Raw genomic sequence first — 17,460 nt, forward strand, 5'->3', positions numbered from 1 at the left:
TTTTACCACAAAAGTGAGATGGGGACAGTCGCATAAGTCATGAAGCACAACACTTGACAGTTTCAAGTTCTTATGGTGCTTGTGGCAAGTGGATAGTTTACATGATGTTTAAATGATTATTTATTTCTCATTTGCTTCCATTGCGCTCAGAGAAAACTCACGTTTTCCTGAACACAACGAATCCATTTATTCAATAAAATGACTCTTTCTGTTCCATTGGAATATGTATCATCCAAATGACTTCTGTTCATATGAATATCTGCCTTAGATGAGTTGCAAAGTTATTTTAAGCGTGTCAACAAAGCATAAACTTTATTTATGTATCCATTCAGGGAACACTGGAAATGTTTGGTGGGCTAGGCCTTGTCTTGGGCCCTCCCATCGGAGGAATTTTATATCAGGCTTTTGGATATGAGACTCCCTTCATTGCTGTAGGATCTGCTGTGCTATTCATGGTGCCATTGAACATGTACTTCTTACCCAGATATGGTAAGAAACCTTATTTTATTGTACCTGTTGGAAAGTGGAAGATGTTGGTGGATTCACATAATGAACGTTTTACACAGTTGTTCATTGCCGCTTAAAATATGTGAGTCGACATTTTAATGAAACCTTTGATTTCTATGCATTGATGTTTGCTCTAACTTCCTGATTTCTTTAGATTCCATAGTGGTTGTGAATAGTTTTAAGGTACCCAAATAAGCTGATTATAGACATAAAAAGTGTTCTTATCCCATAGGTGTGGTCTCAATCACCCTGTATGAGTCCTGACATTGCGGTATGATTCCCCCAGTTTATCCGTTTTTTGATTACCAGTTAAAACTTGGTTCTAGATCTATACACCATTGGTTTTCAATGCATTCCTTTATAAGTAACCATACTCTCCTTTAACTTTCATCTAACATTTTGCCTTGTATTTGGTTTTACAAATCTTACCAATTAGATGTTAGTTTTGTAAATGCAATAGAAGGCGTAATACTGTGAAACTCAGTATGCATTTGTTTAACACTATTTGTTACAGAGCAACCATTAAAATGCAATATTTATTAAATCTACAAGTCCTACTACTGCTAGAACCTTAGCAAAGTCTGGTAGAAACATTGTTTATAGGTTATGCTCCAGAGTGATCTGAAAAAAAGGCATGAGCTGAAGTGATTGTTAGCCTCTCTGTATAGAGCAGACCCAATCCCTTAAAGGGATGGTCTCTAAACATGTATGGGATAAGTACCACTTGCTCAAGTACCATGATCAAAGAGAGACATTAGAAGCTTCAATTTGGAGCAAGAAATTAGCTTGCATTACCCAAAGTAAAGAAGCTAGACTTGGATGTCTTACCCATAGAGTTGTTTGCTACTTTCAAGGACAGACTGCTCCCCCTTTAAAGCCCCAGTACGAAAACACAAACTCCTTAACTTTTTTACGTACAACTACAAGAGAGACTATTGTTGTACCAATATTGAAGCTAGGAAATTACCCTCTCTCCCAGCATCCTATTGGCTTTTTTCGATTCTCAACTATAAAATTCTGAGTAAAATCACGGTAGACCACCTTTACTGTTACTCCCTGATCTCATTCACAAAAACCATTGTGGATTAATCTCTAAACATAATAACTCCATCAATATCAGAAGATTTTACCATATTCTTGATGGGGCATTCTGTCTTTATCTTCACTGAGCCTACTTTGTCTTGGATATTGTGCAGGTATTTGATAGCCTTGATTGGACCTACATGTCATATGTGCTGAGAAAATACAGCATTGATTCCCAGTGTATATGAGTCAAACTCCTCTATATATCCCTACATAGGTCAGGACTGAGATTACATATTAAATGCATACCCAATAGCGTGAGAAACTAGGCCGAGGTGTCCAGGGATTCACCGGCAATATTTTTCACTGGTTTTCCTTCTATCTCTAAGGAGCAGAAAGAAACAATTGGAGTGCTGAAGATTGGGTAGGTGCAGGGTATTTTCACAGCCCTAATAGCCACGCATATAGTGTAGTCAAGTGCAAATATGTGAGCACAAAAATTCAGACCCAAGAAAGGCAGTGAGATTAAACATAGGTAATTGCTGACATTGTTACTAAGGTGAAGAGAGGAATTGTAGTCAACGTGAGGAGAACAATCAAGGATGAAAAGGCACATACTGGTAAAGAAAGAAAAAGGCAACAACAGTAGAACCTTTCTAAGATTTCTTTATAGTCAGAACTGCTACAGAGCGTAGTTAAGTAGAAAGAGGGAAAAAAGATTCAATAATTGCTGACCTGACCCAAATGGGGGTTGGGGGGTGCAGGTGTGAGCAGTTTGCACAAATAAAATAATAGAGATTATTTTAATTGTGCACATGATCGAGAGTAGACTGAGGAGGCAATACAGAGGATTTAAAGCTATGAAAAGAGTCATTCAAACAAAAAAAGGAGAATAGATAGATTTTACGTCACAGTTACATTTTTCTTGCAGGTTTTTAGTTGCATAGATAGGTATTAAGTCGAGGTTACATTTGTCATGCAGATTTTTAGTTGCATACAGTACAATTTTGAAATGACATGCCCTTCTTAGAGGATGCAAAACTGTAGAAAGAATTATCAGTATTTACATGTAAGATAGTGCTATATTAGGCATGTTTGCTGCAGAATCAGTTGAACAGTTAGTCCACTGCTAGGCTATAGCTTGAATGCTGATCAGCTGAGGGGTTTGTAGCATAAAGTAGTGGCTGACTACATATATAGGGAAGAAACTAGAGTTTAGGTTGTCGAATTGATGCAGTAATGTCATGATCAAAGTAATGTGTGAGTATATACAGGGTAAGTAATGCACACGTGTAATGCAAAGACTGAAATTAGATCCTGACACTAAATCAGACCTTCTGATGTTTACCCTTAAAATGTCCATCACAAATGCTTTGCCTAAGTACCAAAGTAAAGAATTTGGATGCCCTTGGCTTATCATGGCAATGGATGGAGTATAACTTCTCAGACAGTAGAAGTCTATTGCCTGCTTTACTGTAGCTGGAGGAAAGAGACCTAGACACTAAAGTGGGAGGGAGAGACCAGACTACCTTAAAAATTCCAATGGCACCTTTCGTTTAACAAAGAGCTGCAGATTAATCTACCTGAGCACTGCCATTTAGTTGATGGAAGTGAGAAGAACTGCAGCTGAAGTTTGTTTTTCAATGTGAGAACATTTCTATGTGTGATCTGTCCTTTATCATTCTAGGATTGCTGCTTCAGGAGGGATGTCAAAAGCCAGGAGCTGAGATCTTACACTTCCTTATGCCCATGTAGTGGGTGCTCCACTCTTTCATCTGAACCATTCTGGACACAGTGCAGTTTTAGTCCTATCCTCCAGAGTGGCGATATTCAGGCTATGATATAGATGTTTCATCCTCCATCCTGGAATTTGGTGAGACTGACTCTGAGGCTGCTGGGCCTCATGGCCTCCTGCATCTTGCTGGTAAATCATGCCTGCTGACATATGCAGACTCTGCAGTAGGATCTGTAGTTCCAGTGGGCGCAGCATCAGTGGAATCTCTCCAGCTCAGTCCGGATATCTGAGGGTAAGGCAACAGGCCTGCAGCATGGCTAACAAACAGATTGGGCCAGCTGAGATTGGTCTCTCTTCCCCACCCAGATCTCACAGTGGTGACAGATGCATCACTTCTGGGTTGGGGTGGCCATGCAGGAGAGGTGGAGATCAGGGGACTCTGGTCTCCAGCAGAGACCCAGCTTTCCCACAATTTGTTGGAGCTGAGAACGATCTGTTTGGCTGTAAAAGCATACCTATCATCCATCAAAGGGGGGCTGGTTCAGGTGTTCTAGGACAAAGCCATCCCCACTGTAATATTACAACAAACAGGGCTGGGTTGGGTTGTGGACCCTCTGCCAAGAGATTCTGTGTCTCTGGACCTGGATGGAGAGCCAGGAGATTTTCCTGTTGTTCAGCATATGTCAAGCTCTTTGAACACCAGGACAGATGAGCTCAGTCAGCGGTACCAGAGAGTTCATGTATGCCACCTGCATCCTAAGGTTTGAAGAATGGGGGAGTCAGGTCCTGGGACGTGGGGCTAGCTGGACCATTAATATAACTAAGTAACAAATTGCCAGCCACACACTTACTTAAATCCTCTATTTTTGAGCGAACAAACCATAAAAGACTTCCTGGTTCGTTCGGGTATATCACTCAAACCCTTTTATTATTTATTTGTTTTTTGTCTTTTTTTAAGTATTGATGTATGAAAGGGAAACCTTATCGTTGTGTACACCTTATATACAATTATTTACAATTCGCGATTATTTACAACACAAACACATACACATACACATAACTAGTTGTATTATACAAAGTGAATTGCTCTGATATATATACACTCAAATATTCATACTACGAAGAAAAAATCATCCGTAATTCCATAAAGACCAGAGTCAAAAGTATAAATTTGATGACAATCATAAATCAATGCACTACAGTTGAATGTAGGCAGTTCAAAAAAGGAAAAATAGACTTCAAATTAATTCATTCATCCATTCAACCAATAAATGGCTAATCTTTTTACGCCAACGCGTTTCGAATCCGGTATGTCAACTCTACGGATTCTCATCAGGGCTCTGTCTTAATACGGGATATCTGCAAGTGTATAAAATAAAACTTGTTTTAGCTACATTTCTGACAGTTGTTTAGCTTCCAACTACATTTTAGCTCGGATTCCTCATATTACCTGTTGAACCAGCAGCCGCCGGTCAAGGGTAGGGTATTAGTTCTGACTGAGTTTCTTTTCTTTTCGGGATCTAAAAACAAACGCAGGTATCATGACCTGTTCTTGCTCACTTTCTAAGACCAGAATGGGGCACATATGTTATCAACATACCTTACTTGATCATGCTCGTGATCCTACGTTTCCACCAAATGGGAGTTAATTTTCAGTCTTGTATTACAGCCTGAAAATAATGAGAATAACTTTTTACGCGCTTTTTATGCACAGACGGAGAGAGTATGGCACTCGTTGCTCTACTCGGCATACCTGCTCTGAGGGATTTCTCGCTTGGGCTGTTCGTGTTCTAATCGGTTGCAGCGGTAAACGCTTTCTAACCATGTGGGCACCGCTTTCCTCAGTCCTTATTATTTGCGCTTGCTTTCCCTAGAGGAAATAACAGCGTTTTATTAGGTTTCTGGGGCTACTGCAATATTAGTGGCAAATCAAACCCATGTTAGCTCTAGACTTACTTGAACAAGCTGTGACTCGGCATCTAGCTCTCATTCACTTAGTTTGGCAGCCATGTTGTAACATGGTTTTGGACCTACTTATAGCTACTTGCTTGGCAGCCATCTTAGAGTAGGGTCGCTAGAGAAAGCTCTCATTCACTTAGTTTGGCAGCCATGTTGTAACGTGGTTTTTGACCTACTTATAGCTACTTGCTTGGCGGCCATCTTAGAGTGGGGTCGCTAGAGAAGGCTATCATTTAGATGTGAAAAAAGGTGAATTTGAACCACATATGAAAACATACGCGCAATTACCATCGACCCTTTCTTTTGGAGGCACTATACTAGGTAAAGCTCACACTCTAGATATTTCAGAAAGCGAGTTGAGCCCGCTGAGTGCGCTATTAAACTTAAGTATAAGGTAGGCCTCTTTTTTTAGTAGAAGTTTATCATGGTCGATGGGTCTAGACTGTTGCAGAACATATAGAATTGACCACTTTAAGTCATTCTCAGTGTGTTTATTTTCAATGCAATGCTCCACCATAGGTGCTGTAAGCACTTTATTCTTGATTCTAGACTTATGTTGCGTTATGCGCATATTCACTTGTTGTGTTGTCTTGCCTATGTAAATCTTATAACATGCGCAGATGACTACATACACAACATTTCGTGTTTTACAATTTGAGAAACTTAAGTGTTTCCACTTAATATTCCCATGTTGGAATTCCTTCCCTTCCACAGTAGTCCCACAGGCCACGCATGTCCCACATTTATGATGTCCCTCAATGGGTTTCATTCCCCATTGAGACAATAGGTCACTCTTAGGTTTGGGTAATGCTATCTCGGCTCGGACAAGATGTTGTCCGATGCTCCTGTTCTTACGATACGCGAAAAGAGGATGGGGAAATGGACAGTCCAGGTTTTCTAGTAAATGCCAATTTTTTAGCACGGTTTGTCTGAATTTGTTTGTGTCAGGCCCAAATGTGGTGACCCAGACCATCCGGTCTAGTTCAGCCTTTGATTTAGTTTGTAGCAAACATTTGCGTGGTGTACATCGTGCCCGCTTGAATGAGTTTTTTAACAGTTTTTTAGGATAACCACGGCTTTCCATTTCGTGACAGAATGTGTCAGCGTGTCTTTCATACTCTGACAACTCCGTACAGTTTCTCCTGATACGGAGCAGTTGGCCATAGGGCAAGTTAGCCTTCAAGTTGCTGGGGTGGTCACTTTGGTGATGCAGTATTGTGTTTTTATCAGTCTGCTTCTTATACAAAGAGGAGACCAACTTCCCGTTTGAACATGTGATTTCCACATCCAGGAACGTCATTCTTGTGTCACTGATCTCAATAGAAAATGTAATGTCTGGATGTTTGGAATTAAGCCATCCATGAAATTTCATCAACTCCGTGTGGCTCCCCTGCCACAGGAGCCACACGTCGTCGATATATCGTAGCCATTGCTTAATGTGACTGCAATATGGGTTATCCTTTTCAATAAATTTCTTCTCATATTCTGCCATATACAATATGACCATCTCAGGAGCATAGGGGCATCCCATAGCCCCTATGGTCTGCATAAAGAACTGCAGTTCTTTATGCAGACCAAAGGGACTGCTATGGGATGCCCCTATGCTCCTGAGATGGCCATATTGTATATGGCAGAATATGAGAAGAAATTTATTGAAAAGGATAACCCATATTGCAGTCACATTAAGCAATGGCTACGATATATCGACAACGTGTGGCTCCTGTGGCAGGGGAGCCACACGGAGTTGATGAAATTTCATGGATGGCTTAATTCCAAACATCCAGACATTAAATTTTCTATTGAGATCAGTGACACAAGAATGACGTTCCTGGATGTGGAAATCACATGTTCAAACGGGAAGTTGGTCTCCTCTTTGTATAAGAAGCAGACTAATAAAAACACAATACTGCATCACCAAAGTGACCACCCCAGGAACTTGAAGGCTAACTTGCCCTATGGCCAACTGCTCCGTATCAGGAGAAACTGCACGGAGTTGTCAGAGTATGAAAGACACGCTGACACATTCTGTCACGAAATGGAAAGCCGTGGTTATCCTAAAAAACTGTTAAAAAACTCATTCAAGCGGGCACGATGTACACCACGCGAATGTTTGCTACAAACAAAATCAAAGGCTGAACTAGACCGGATGGTCTGTGTCACCACATTTGGGCCTGACACAAACAAATTCAGACAAACCGTGTTAAAAAATTGGCATTTACTAGAAAACCTGGAATGTCCATTTCCCCATCCTCTTTTCGCGTATCGTAAGAACAGGAGCATCGGACAACATCTTGTCCGAGCCGAGATAGCATTACCCAAACCTAAGAGTGACCTATTGTCTCAATGGGGAATGAAACCCATTGAGGGACATCATAAATGTGGGACATGCGTGGCCTCTGGGACTACTGTGGAAGGGAAGGAATTCCAACATGGGAATATTAAGTGGAAACACTTAAGTTTCTCAAATTGTAAAACACGAAATGTTGTGTATGTAGTCATCTGCCCATGTAATAAGATTTACATAGGCAAGACAACACAACAAGTGAATATGCGCATAACGCAACATAAGTCTAGAATCAAGAATAAAGTGCTTACAGCACCTATGGTGGAGCATTGCATTGAAAATAAACACACTGAGAATGACTTAAAGTGGTCAATTCAATATGTTCTGCAACAGTCTAGACCCATCGACCATGATAAACTTCTACTAAAAAAAGAGGCCTACCTTATACTTAAGTTTAATAGCGCACTCAGCGGGCTCAACTCGCTTTCTGAAATATCTAGAGTGTGAGCTTTACCTAGTATAGTGCCTCCAAAAGAAAGGGTCGATGGTAATTGCGCGTATGTTTTCATATGTGGTTCAAATTCACCTTTTTTCACATCTAAATGATAGCCTTCTCTAGCGACCCCACTCTAAGATGGCCGCCAAGCAAGTAGCTATAAGTAGGTCAAAAACCACGTTACAACATGGCTGCCAAACTAAGTGAATGAGAGCTTACTCTAGCGACCCCACTCTAAGATGGCCGCCAAGCAAGTAGCTATAAGTAGGTCCAAAACCATGTTACAACATGGCTGCCAAACTAAGTGAATGAGAGCTAGATGCCGAGTCACAGCTTGTTCAAGTAAGTCTAGAGCTAACATGGGTTTGATTTGCCACTAATATTGCAGTAGCACCAGAAACCTAATAAAACGCTGTTATTTCCTCTAGGGAAAGCGAGCGCAAATAATAAGGACTGAGGAAAGCGGTGCCCACATGGTTAGAAAGCGTTTACCGCTGCAACCGATTAGAACACGAACAGCCCAAGCGAGAAATCCCTCAGAGCAGGTATGCCGAGTAGAGCAACGAGTGCCATACCCTCTCCGTCTGTGCATAAAAAGCGCGTAAAACGTTGTTCTCATTATTTTCAGGCTGTAATACAAGACTGAAAATTAACTCCCATTTGGTGGAAACGTAGGATCACGAGCATGATCCAGTAAGGTATGTTGATAACATATGTGCCCCATTCTGGTCTTAGAAAGTGAGCAAGAACAGGTCATGATACCTGCGTTTGTTTTTAGATCCCGAAAAGAAAAGAAACTCAGTCAAAACTAATTCCCTACCTTTGACCGGCGGCTGCTGGTTCAACAGGTAATATGAGGAATCCGAGCTAAAATGTAGTTGGAAGCTAAACAACTGTCAGAAATGTAGCTAAAACAAGTTTTATTTTATACACTTGCAGATATCCCGTATTAAGACAGAGCCCTGATGAGAATCCGTAGAGTTGACATACCGGATTCGAAACGCGTTGGCGTAAAAAGATTAGCCATTTATTGGTTGAATGGACTGAATGAATTAATTTGAAGTCTATTTTTCCTTTTTTGAACTGCCTACATTCAACTGTAGTGCATTGATTTATGATTGTCATCAAGTTTATACTTTTGACTCTGGTCTTTATGGAATTACGGATGATTTTTTCTTCGTAGTATGAATATTTGAGTGTATATATATCAGAGCAATTCACTTTGTATAATACAACTAGTTATGTGTATGTGTATGTGTTTGTGTTGTAAATAATCGCGAATTGTAAATAATTGTATATAAGGTGTACAAAACGATAAGGTGTCCCTTTCATACATCAATACTTAAAAAAAGACAAAAAACTAATAAATAATAAAAGGGTTTGAGTGATATACCCGAACGAACCAGGAAGTCTTTTATGGTTTGTTCCCTCAAAAATAGAGGATTTAAGTAAGTGTGTGGCTGGCAATTTGTGTACTTAGTTACCTGCATCCTAAGGTGGCACAGATTATTTTTCTAGAGTGGAGCAAGACTTAGCTCGATCTGTGCGCTACCGCAGAGAATGCGCAAAGTCAATGCATCTGAGCGGTGGAATTTCAAAGGCGGCTTTCACTCAGAGGCACATCTCATCTCAAGTGGAGTTCAAGACTCCTGTACATTTTTCCGCCTATACCACTACTGTCCTGAGTTCTCAAGAAAATTTGGACTGACTGAGCCTAAGTCTTCTAAGTGACACTGGATTGGACTCAGAGGGTGTGGTATCCAGATCTCCTGAGCTTCAGCATTGCTCCTCTGATCAGGCTGTCACTTCGGTAGGACCTTCTGTCGCAGCAGCAGAGCAGGGTGCTGCACCCAACCCTGCACACTATTCATTTGTGGGGGCTGAGAGGCAGCAGTTGAGAGGGATTTGTCTTCCTCCCAAAGCCTTTGATGTTATTTTGGCAGCCAGGCCCCCCCACCAAATCCACCTATTCCTGCTGTTGTGAGATGTTTGTGGAGTGTTGTTCCACAAGTCAGGTGGATCCCCTTTCTATACCCCGGTCTGAAGTTTTGCTCTTTTTTCTTTCCCTTGCCCAGCAAATCCTTGCCTTGGGCACTGTCAAGGGATTTTTGTCAACCATCTTGGCCTTCCTACAGCTGCCAGATCAACCTTCCCTCTTTAAGTAATGGGTTATGACTTGTTTCCCTAAATTCTTACGGCATCTTTTTCATTCCGCTCCAATGGGATCTGAACCTTGTTTTGATGTTTCTAATTTTTTCTAGACACTCCATTTTTGTCCTTTATGGCTCCTTACATCAAAGACTGCTTTTCTGGTGGCTATCACAACGGCCAAGGGGATCGGCAAGGTTCAAGCTCTTTCTTTGAACCCTCCTTACCCCTGTTTTTTTCATCCAAACTGTTCCTCAGAAGGCATGCCTCTTTCTTCCTAAAGTGGTGCCCCCCTTCCATGTTGGCCCGAGTATCAGTCTGCTAGCTTTCTACACCTTGCTTCACTTTTCCAAGGAAGAAGAGACACTCCATCACCTAGACTCTCAACAAGATCTCTCCTTTTACATCAATCTCGCCAGACCCCATGGGATGGACGATCAACTCTTTATTGGGTTTGCTGGGGGAAAGAAGGGAAAGGATGTTCTAAAGCACATCTTCTCCCAATGAATTGTGCTTTGTATCAAAATCTGATATTCACTGGTGAAGAAACAACCACCTGAAGGGCTGCATCCCCATTCTATCAGGGTAAAAGCCGCCACCACTGCATGGTCCCCAGCCTGGACATCCCTGCACAAATCTACTAAACACTACTGCCTTGACGGCCGGGTCTGGTATGATGGCCTTTTGCCCACCAGTACTTTTTGTTTAGCCCGTTAGCAGTCCCATAAACAGGGAAGAATTGCTAGGGTATCTGTTCTGCATTCTAGCTCTTTGTAGTGGTGAATGAAGTCATAGGTCATCTGAGTACCAGTTTGATTACAGTCTAGTCTGTGAATACGCAATGGTTTTCAGCAGGGCCTTGGTATTTAGGAGGTGATCCAGGAGTTGAAGTTGGTGTTAGAGCGTGAGAGATTTGGAGTTTTGTGGTCCAGATTTCCTCGAGGGTCTTGATACATTTGCTTTTGATGTGCGCAGTTCCTAATTGTATTGTTAGGTGGAGGTTGAATTGAACAAGGTAATGGTGGTCCAAGTGGGATGGGTAGGCTTGTCCACTGTGGTGTTGGGGAAGTTGGTGAAATCAGGGAGAAGGTGATGCCTGGCTACGTGAATGGGGTGCTTCACTTGTTGGGTGAGTCACAGTGTGTTCAGGTCTTCCAGGAGTTTGTTGGTGTCTTCTCAGTGTGGTCTTCCAGGTCAAAGTTGAGATCACCAAGTAGGATGAAGGAGCTAGGGTCAAGCATCCGTGGGGTGATCCAGTTTACAATGGTGTTTCTAAAGTTGGATCTTGGTCCAGGAATTCTGTAGACTGGGGCTCATCCCTGCATGGTGATGCTTGAGATGTTGAGCTTGAAAGTGAGGTGTACATGGTGGTCACTGGAGTTTGCAGGTGTGATGGAGGAGTGGATGTTTTCTTTATAAATTATGGCTAATCATCCTCCTGGTTTGCCAGTTCTGTCTTGATCTTTCAAATTGATGGGTTTGGCTATTGTTATGTCCTAGCAGATGCTGGGTTGAGCCAAGTCTCGATGAGGAAGAAAATATCCGGGGAGAGATGAGTCAGGACACCCCAGAGTTCAGTTGCATGTTTGACAAGCAAGTGGGTGTTGAGGAGGAGGCAAATCAAGGTAAGGTGGGTGCAGTGTATGGAGGTGGTATGTGGAGCTTGGACATGTGCAAAGGATGACCATGAGGGTAGCTGGCTGGGAAACATACAGGAAAAGCAGCAGGCGGCGCAGGAGAAAGCACCTCCTGTGCAACCATGGACGCAGTACGTGGAGTCGCGCTACGCGAAACTCCCCGAAGTGGTAAAAAAACTATGCCTCACTACGTGGATCTCCACGAGCGGTAGTTTGATAGACAAATGTAGTAAATGTAAATGTAGTAGTATTTGTATAGCGCACCGAATCGACCCCCGAAGGGGTATCTCAGGCGCTTGTACGCATACCGCTGTTGAACCCTTCCTGGCTTTTCCCTGTGAAGTGCCCACTCCTGGGCACCCCCAAGGTGAAGCCAGGCATCCTAGCGTTGTTGGGGCCGTTGTAGTCACTGGTCACTGTGATTGCACAGTGCTGGCTGCTTGTCCGCAGTGTGCGATCATCACGAACGGCACCGTGCACAGCGCAGGCTTTCTTTTTCTGCCGCTCGAATTGATTTTTACTCGAGCAGCAGCTTTTTCAGCGTGAAAGGGCAGTTTCTCAATGCGAGCAGTCGCGAGCATACGCAACCACTCGCAATGAGAACCCTGACCCCCCGCATTGAGAAATCTGTCCGTGAGGTTTAACTTGATGTTGACGATCGCGAACAAGGAAAATTCTCGCCGGGTTGATTTTTCTCGCTTAGGCTCACCAACTTGGCGTTGGTGATCGCGAGCGACAAAACAAACTCCGCCCGCTGCGCGACGCAGAGTTTTTGGGAACTCAGCGCTCTCTGCATAACGCGGAGTGCGGAAAACTGCGCAAGCTCAGCGAGGAGAGCAGAGTTCACCGCCTGGCCTACTCCTGTGCTGGTAGAGGAGGCCCAGTTGCAAATGCCTGAAGTGGTGAATGGTGTTCAGAGCATGTCGGTCAGTGGCCCCATAGCGTCTAAGGCTGTGGTGAGTGGGCGATAGACCATGGGTCCTCGCACTGGCTGTGGACAGGGTGAACACAGGCACATACCAGCTTGCCTTAGGTGTGGTTCACAAGTGATTTACTGCCAACCTCACTTCTTTGAGAAGGAAGGACATTGCAATGCAATACCCAGACACAGAGAGTGTGGGTGTACTGCCTTTACATAGATATTGACCCAGAGGAAGACTACACAAAGCATACATTTAACCAAAATCTACATCTGTCTTACACTGCACTAAGTGAAACTGATCATACATCAATAATATATTGAGACTTCACATAGCTATGCTGTCTCAGTCTAATCTTATGTAAGGCTTCAAATACCTGTGCTATCACATATGTGACACTGACAGTTCCTGCCGCCCCCACACCCGTCTGCTCACCTGGGATCTTCCAAGCGTGTCAGCGCACCCTCCCGTCCACGGCAAACCATTAGGATCCTCTAGTCCGGTCCTGGTTTTCAGTACAGGGGCCCAAGGCTTCTTACGCTTCGCAACAAAGGCACTGTGTCACAATGCAGTGCATTCAAAACTACTGTATCCCTCTGGTCCAATATATATAAATTCACTGAAAAAAACAAAGGTTAGAGGAACATTATAGGTAGGAAATAGAATTTAAAAAACCTTAGAAATTCACTGAAAAAAACTAAATCTAAATTTACAGGGACATTATAGTTGAGATTTCACTCATACACAACCAGTGAAATTCAGCATTTATAGTTACCTACATTTACACTTACACACCCATACACACACAATGTACATTAGAAGTAGTATCACTCAGTAGTAGTGCACCTAGTATACCTATGTAACTTTTGTAGTAGGTTAGTATACAAATTTAACATCCATTAACTCTTTAAAACACTTACACTCACTTTATGATGTGGTGTCATTAGTGAAGTCACTGACAATGTCATGAGTGATGTAATATGGAAGCTTATTAACATTGCTGAGATTTCCCTCGTACAAAACCAGTGAAATTCATCAGTTATAGTTACTTGAGTTAACTATTACTTATGCCCCGCAATGCAATGTCCCCAGGCCACCTGTGTTTCATTTAGCCATGGAGAGGTGGTGGTCCCTGGGACCAGGGGTCTTTAACAGACCGCAACATACCCCCTCCATTACATGGTTTGAGCCCCTGAGATGTGGCGGTCATCGTGTCTGCAAGGAGGCAGCGCAGGGCCCCCTCATTACTATGTTATGTGCCCCAGGGAGGTAGTGGTCTCTGGGGATGTAGGGGCCACACAGCTCCCCCACATTTATTTTGAATAAAGCCCTGTGGGGGTGGTAGTCTACAGTGCTGTGGGTAGTCTGTGCTCCCCCTATTAACGAAAGTTAAATCCCCAGGGAGGTGGTCAGCCCCTGCATTTATTTTGCATAAAGCCCCAGGAGGTGATGGTCCCCAGGGCAGCAAGGGAAGCCATACAGGCCTTTCCTTATCAATTTGCTTGTTTGCTCCTTGGAGGTAGCAGTCCCCGGGATGTGGGGGTGCCCTACATGATTATAAAACATGCTTCAACAATTTGGCTCACACTGGAGATTAATGAAAAAGACGTGCGGCAGCCTGCATGTCTTTTTTTTTATTCCACGGATTCCCGGATCCACCTGTGAGTTTGCAGCAACATTTAAAATAAATGCTTTTAAACCCCAGCAGAGTTCCTGGCCTAGATGTATCAAGCATTTTGCGATTCGTTAAGGCCGAAATTCGCAGAATTTCAGCCTTAACGAATCGCAAACTGACTTTTTGCATCTTTTGGGATGTATGTGAAAGTAGCAAAATAAGGAATCGCAAAAAATTGCGATTCCTTATTTTGCTTAAGCATTTAAGGAATCGCAATTTTGCGATTCCTTAAATGCCATGTATGAAGCTTTTTTAGTTTGCGAATTCAGGTTAAGGAATTGCAAATTAACACGAACTTGAGGTTCGTGTTAATTTGCGAAATCCTTTCAAAAACCAAAATGTGGCAATTTTGAGGGTGGCATGTGACACACATACATGCCCATAGGGCATGTATGTGCGCCATATGCACACACATGTAAGTTTCAGGGGTGCAGCAGGGTGTCCATGAGACACCCCTGCACCCTTGCAATAATTTTCAAATTGCGATTAGCAAATAGCGAATTCGCAATTTGAGAATTATTTCGCAATCATTCCTATGGGCCTCCTGGCCCATAGGAATGAATGGGAAATTATTCCTTATTTGCGAATTCGCAAATTAGGAATAATAAGGAATTGCAAAAAAATAGCGATTTAAAACATACATCCCATTTTGCGATTTCTTAATAGCGATTCGGTAAAAATCGCTATTAAGAAATCGCAAATAGGAACGATAATACATCTAGGCCCCTGTGAGGACTCTACCACACCACCATATCTGGAGGTCAGGGTATTCCTATCCATCCCCTTTTTCTTTATAGTTTACTTTTTTGGTGGGACTCGGCTTCAAGCCGAGTTCCATGATGGCTGCCAACAATTCCTGGTTGAAGTGTTGCCAGCTAATCAATCAATCACTGCATGGACTTACATCCAGATATCTATATTTTTTAAAGTTAAATATCTCAATAACTACTGAACAAATTTCCAGCATATCACAAAAAGCACACTCTCTGAACTAACATCTAGCTTTCAGCCAAAGTTGGTGTCATTACGTTCAGCAGTTCGGGCTGTAATTGTGTTCAAAAAATGAAAATCCCCATAGACATTTCATGGGGAAAACACACTTTGGGACCCCCACTTTTTACTCAGTCCCTGCTTGATGGACTACCCAAAAACATTCATCACAGCAGCTGAACCAAAAAGGGAACGTTTAAAAAAAAGTTCATGAACAATCCTCAAGCGATGTAGCATATGGTATAGAACCGCCTATTCCATCATCCACACAGACAAGGAAGATGAAATAGGAGGTACTATGCCACCCAACATTCAGACTTGACTCTATGAGGACCCTTGGAATGGGATAATACCGTACACAATGCGGGATATACAATGCAATATTTATCCAACCCTCATGAAGTTGTAAGGGACTAAATACTTTGACAAGTCTGATTTGCAATTTGTTTGATCAAAAAAGTTCAATAGAGTTGGAATTAAACATACATACGAGACTGCTGAGAAATATAATTTACCTGAACTATCCTTATAGATATACATGGACACTGCGATGCTTGGAACTTTTCCTAAAGATCCAAAAAGAGTTATATTCATGATACACTGTACGCTCCTTTTCAGTTGTTTTTCCAAGTACAACCATGTACATTTCGCAGCAGGCTAAACTCAGTCCTGTACCCGGTTTGCACTCCATTGTGGTCAGCTTGAACTGGTAACTTTGTCCCATTCCTTTCATGACCAGGTAATCACAATTGGCACTTTGTGCTGTTTGCTTATACGTTTACCAAAGACTTTGAAATAGTATTTCTCCAATTCATCTGATTGGATTTTTGGCATTCTAGTATCAGTCAATAAGCTTTATTCGGTTGAAACAAAGCAACCATAAAAGCACAGTACAATTATTAAAATACATTCATATCATACTTAAAAAGAAAATACCATGCCAAGGAGTAAATATGTACATACATACAGTGAGTTTACAAAAATATGACAAACAGTTTTTAGATTATACGAGAAAGGTGCAAAGTGCGTTAACAAGGAATTTCATTCATATAAAAAAGGGGAGTACAACCCTCACTCAATCGGCATATAACCGATCTAAACTAAAACATCATTCCCCCACTTAGTGCCGCCTCCTCTGCAATTCTAAGCAGCCCCGGGCATCAGAGATTTGTTATCAGACCTTTCAAGGATCGAATTATCAGATCAATGCGAATAGTATTTCCAAGTGGGTAGCTTTTGGTTGCTGAGTGTATTGTTGCCCCTACAGTAACTATTTCCAGTTTTAAATCTTACATGGGGCATAAATGCGGCTCTGGGGTAAAAATCTCTCAATTCCCTTGCAACTATTGGGCCGTCCCCCCTTTGAGGCTGCCAGCCCAGAAGATAATGGACAACCCGGGGGTCCCTGAAGTTTACAAGAATCAGATCTCCCGCTATATCTTTGATTAGAGGACCCAACCATTTCACCCTTCTGACATTCAGTATTTTCCCGTCTAAGTTTGGTGGAAGGGGCCTATTCTTTGTTAACCAAAAAGATACTTTGTTTGCCAGCTCGGTTTGTCCCTCGATTTTTCCATTGCTTAATTCAGGGACGCCTGATAGAATGCAAACAAAGGGAGCTGCCTCCGGCGGGAGATCAATTTGATTAGTTTTTCTTAGCCTATAACCATTTTTTGAGAGAGTCCCCACTAAGGGCGTTGGATCTTTGGATGACCCTACTCCTTTATCTGAGTTCAGTGGTATTACCTTTTTTGGACTACTTCTGTTTGGTGTGGTTTGCCGAGTATTAGATGGAAATGACTTTTTAGATTTGTTAGGTGTAGGTGGCTTGGTTAGGGGAGAGCTGCTTTGTGTCATAATTATAGGTAGATCGGCAGTGGCTGTGAGTTCAGCTTTGTTAGCATTTATTAGACTTTCTAAGAGGATAGCGTTCGCCTTCGTTGTTTCTTCAATGTAGGTAACTTTTTCCCCGATAACCATAATTTTTTTTAACCAAAGGGGATATTAAAGATTTAATGATGTGTTCAATCAGGGTCAAAGGGTCAGTTGGTAATGAAGGTAGGGGAGAATCAGAGGTAGAGCGTGC

At 42.3% G+C, this 17,460-nt stretch overlaps 1 protein-coding gene across 2 annotated transcripts in view; it reads left to right on the top strand.

Moving 5' to 3' along the window:
- Positions 1-17,460, top strand: part of SLC18B1 (solute carrier family 18 member B1) — a 569,858-nt gene that overhangs the window by 159,553 nt on the left and 392,845 nt on the right. For both annotated transcript variants that reach the window (XM_086925400.1, XM_086925401.1), the window contains exon 6: positions 333-489. In XM_086925400.1, the coding sequence (XP_086781526.1) occupies positions 333-489 (157 nt within the window). The remainder of the gene's footprint in view (positions 1-332; positions 490-17,460) is intronic.

The sequence above is a fragment of the Lissotriton vulgaris genome, chromosome 6 (genome assembly GCF_964263255.1).
Source record: "Lissotriton vulgaris chromosome 6, aLisVul1.2, whole genome shotgun sequence".
NCBI classification, from domain to species: Eukaryota; Metazoa; Chordata; class Amphibia; order Caudata; family Salamandridae; genus Lissotriton; species Lissotriton vulgaris.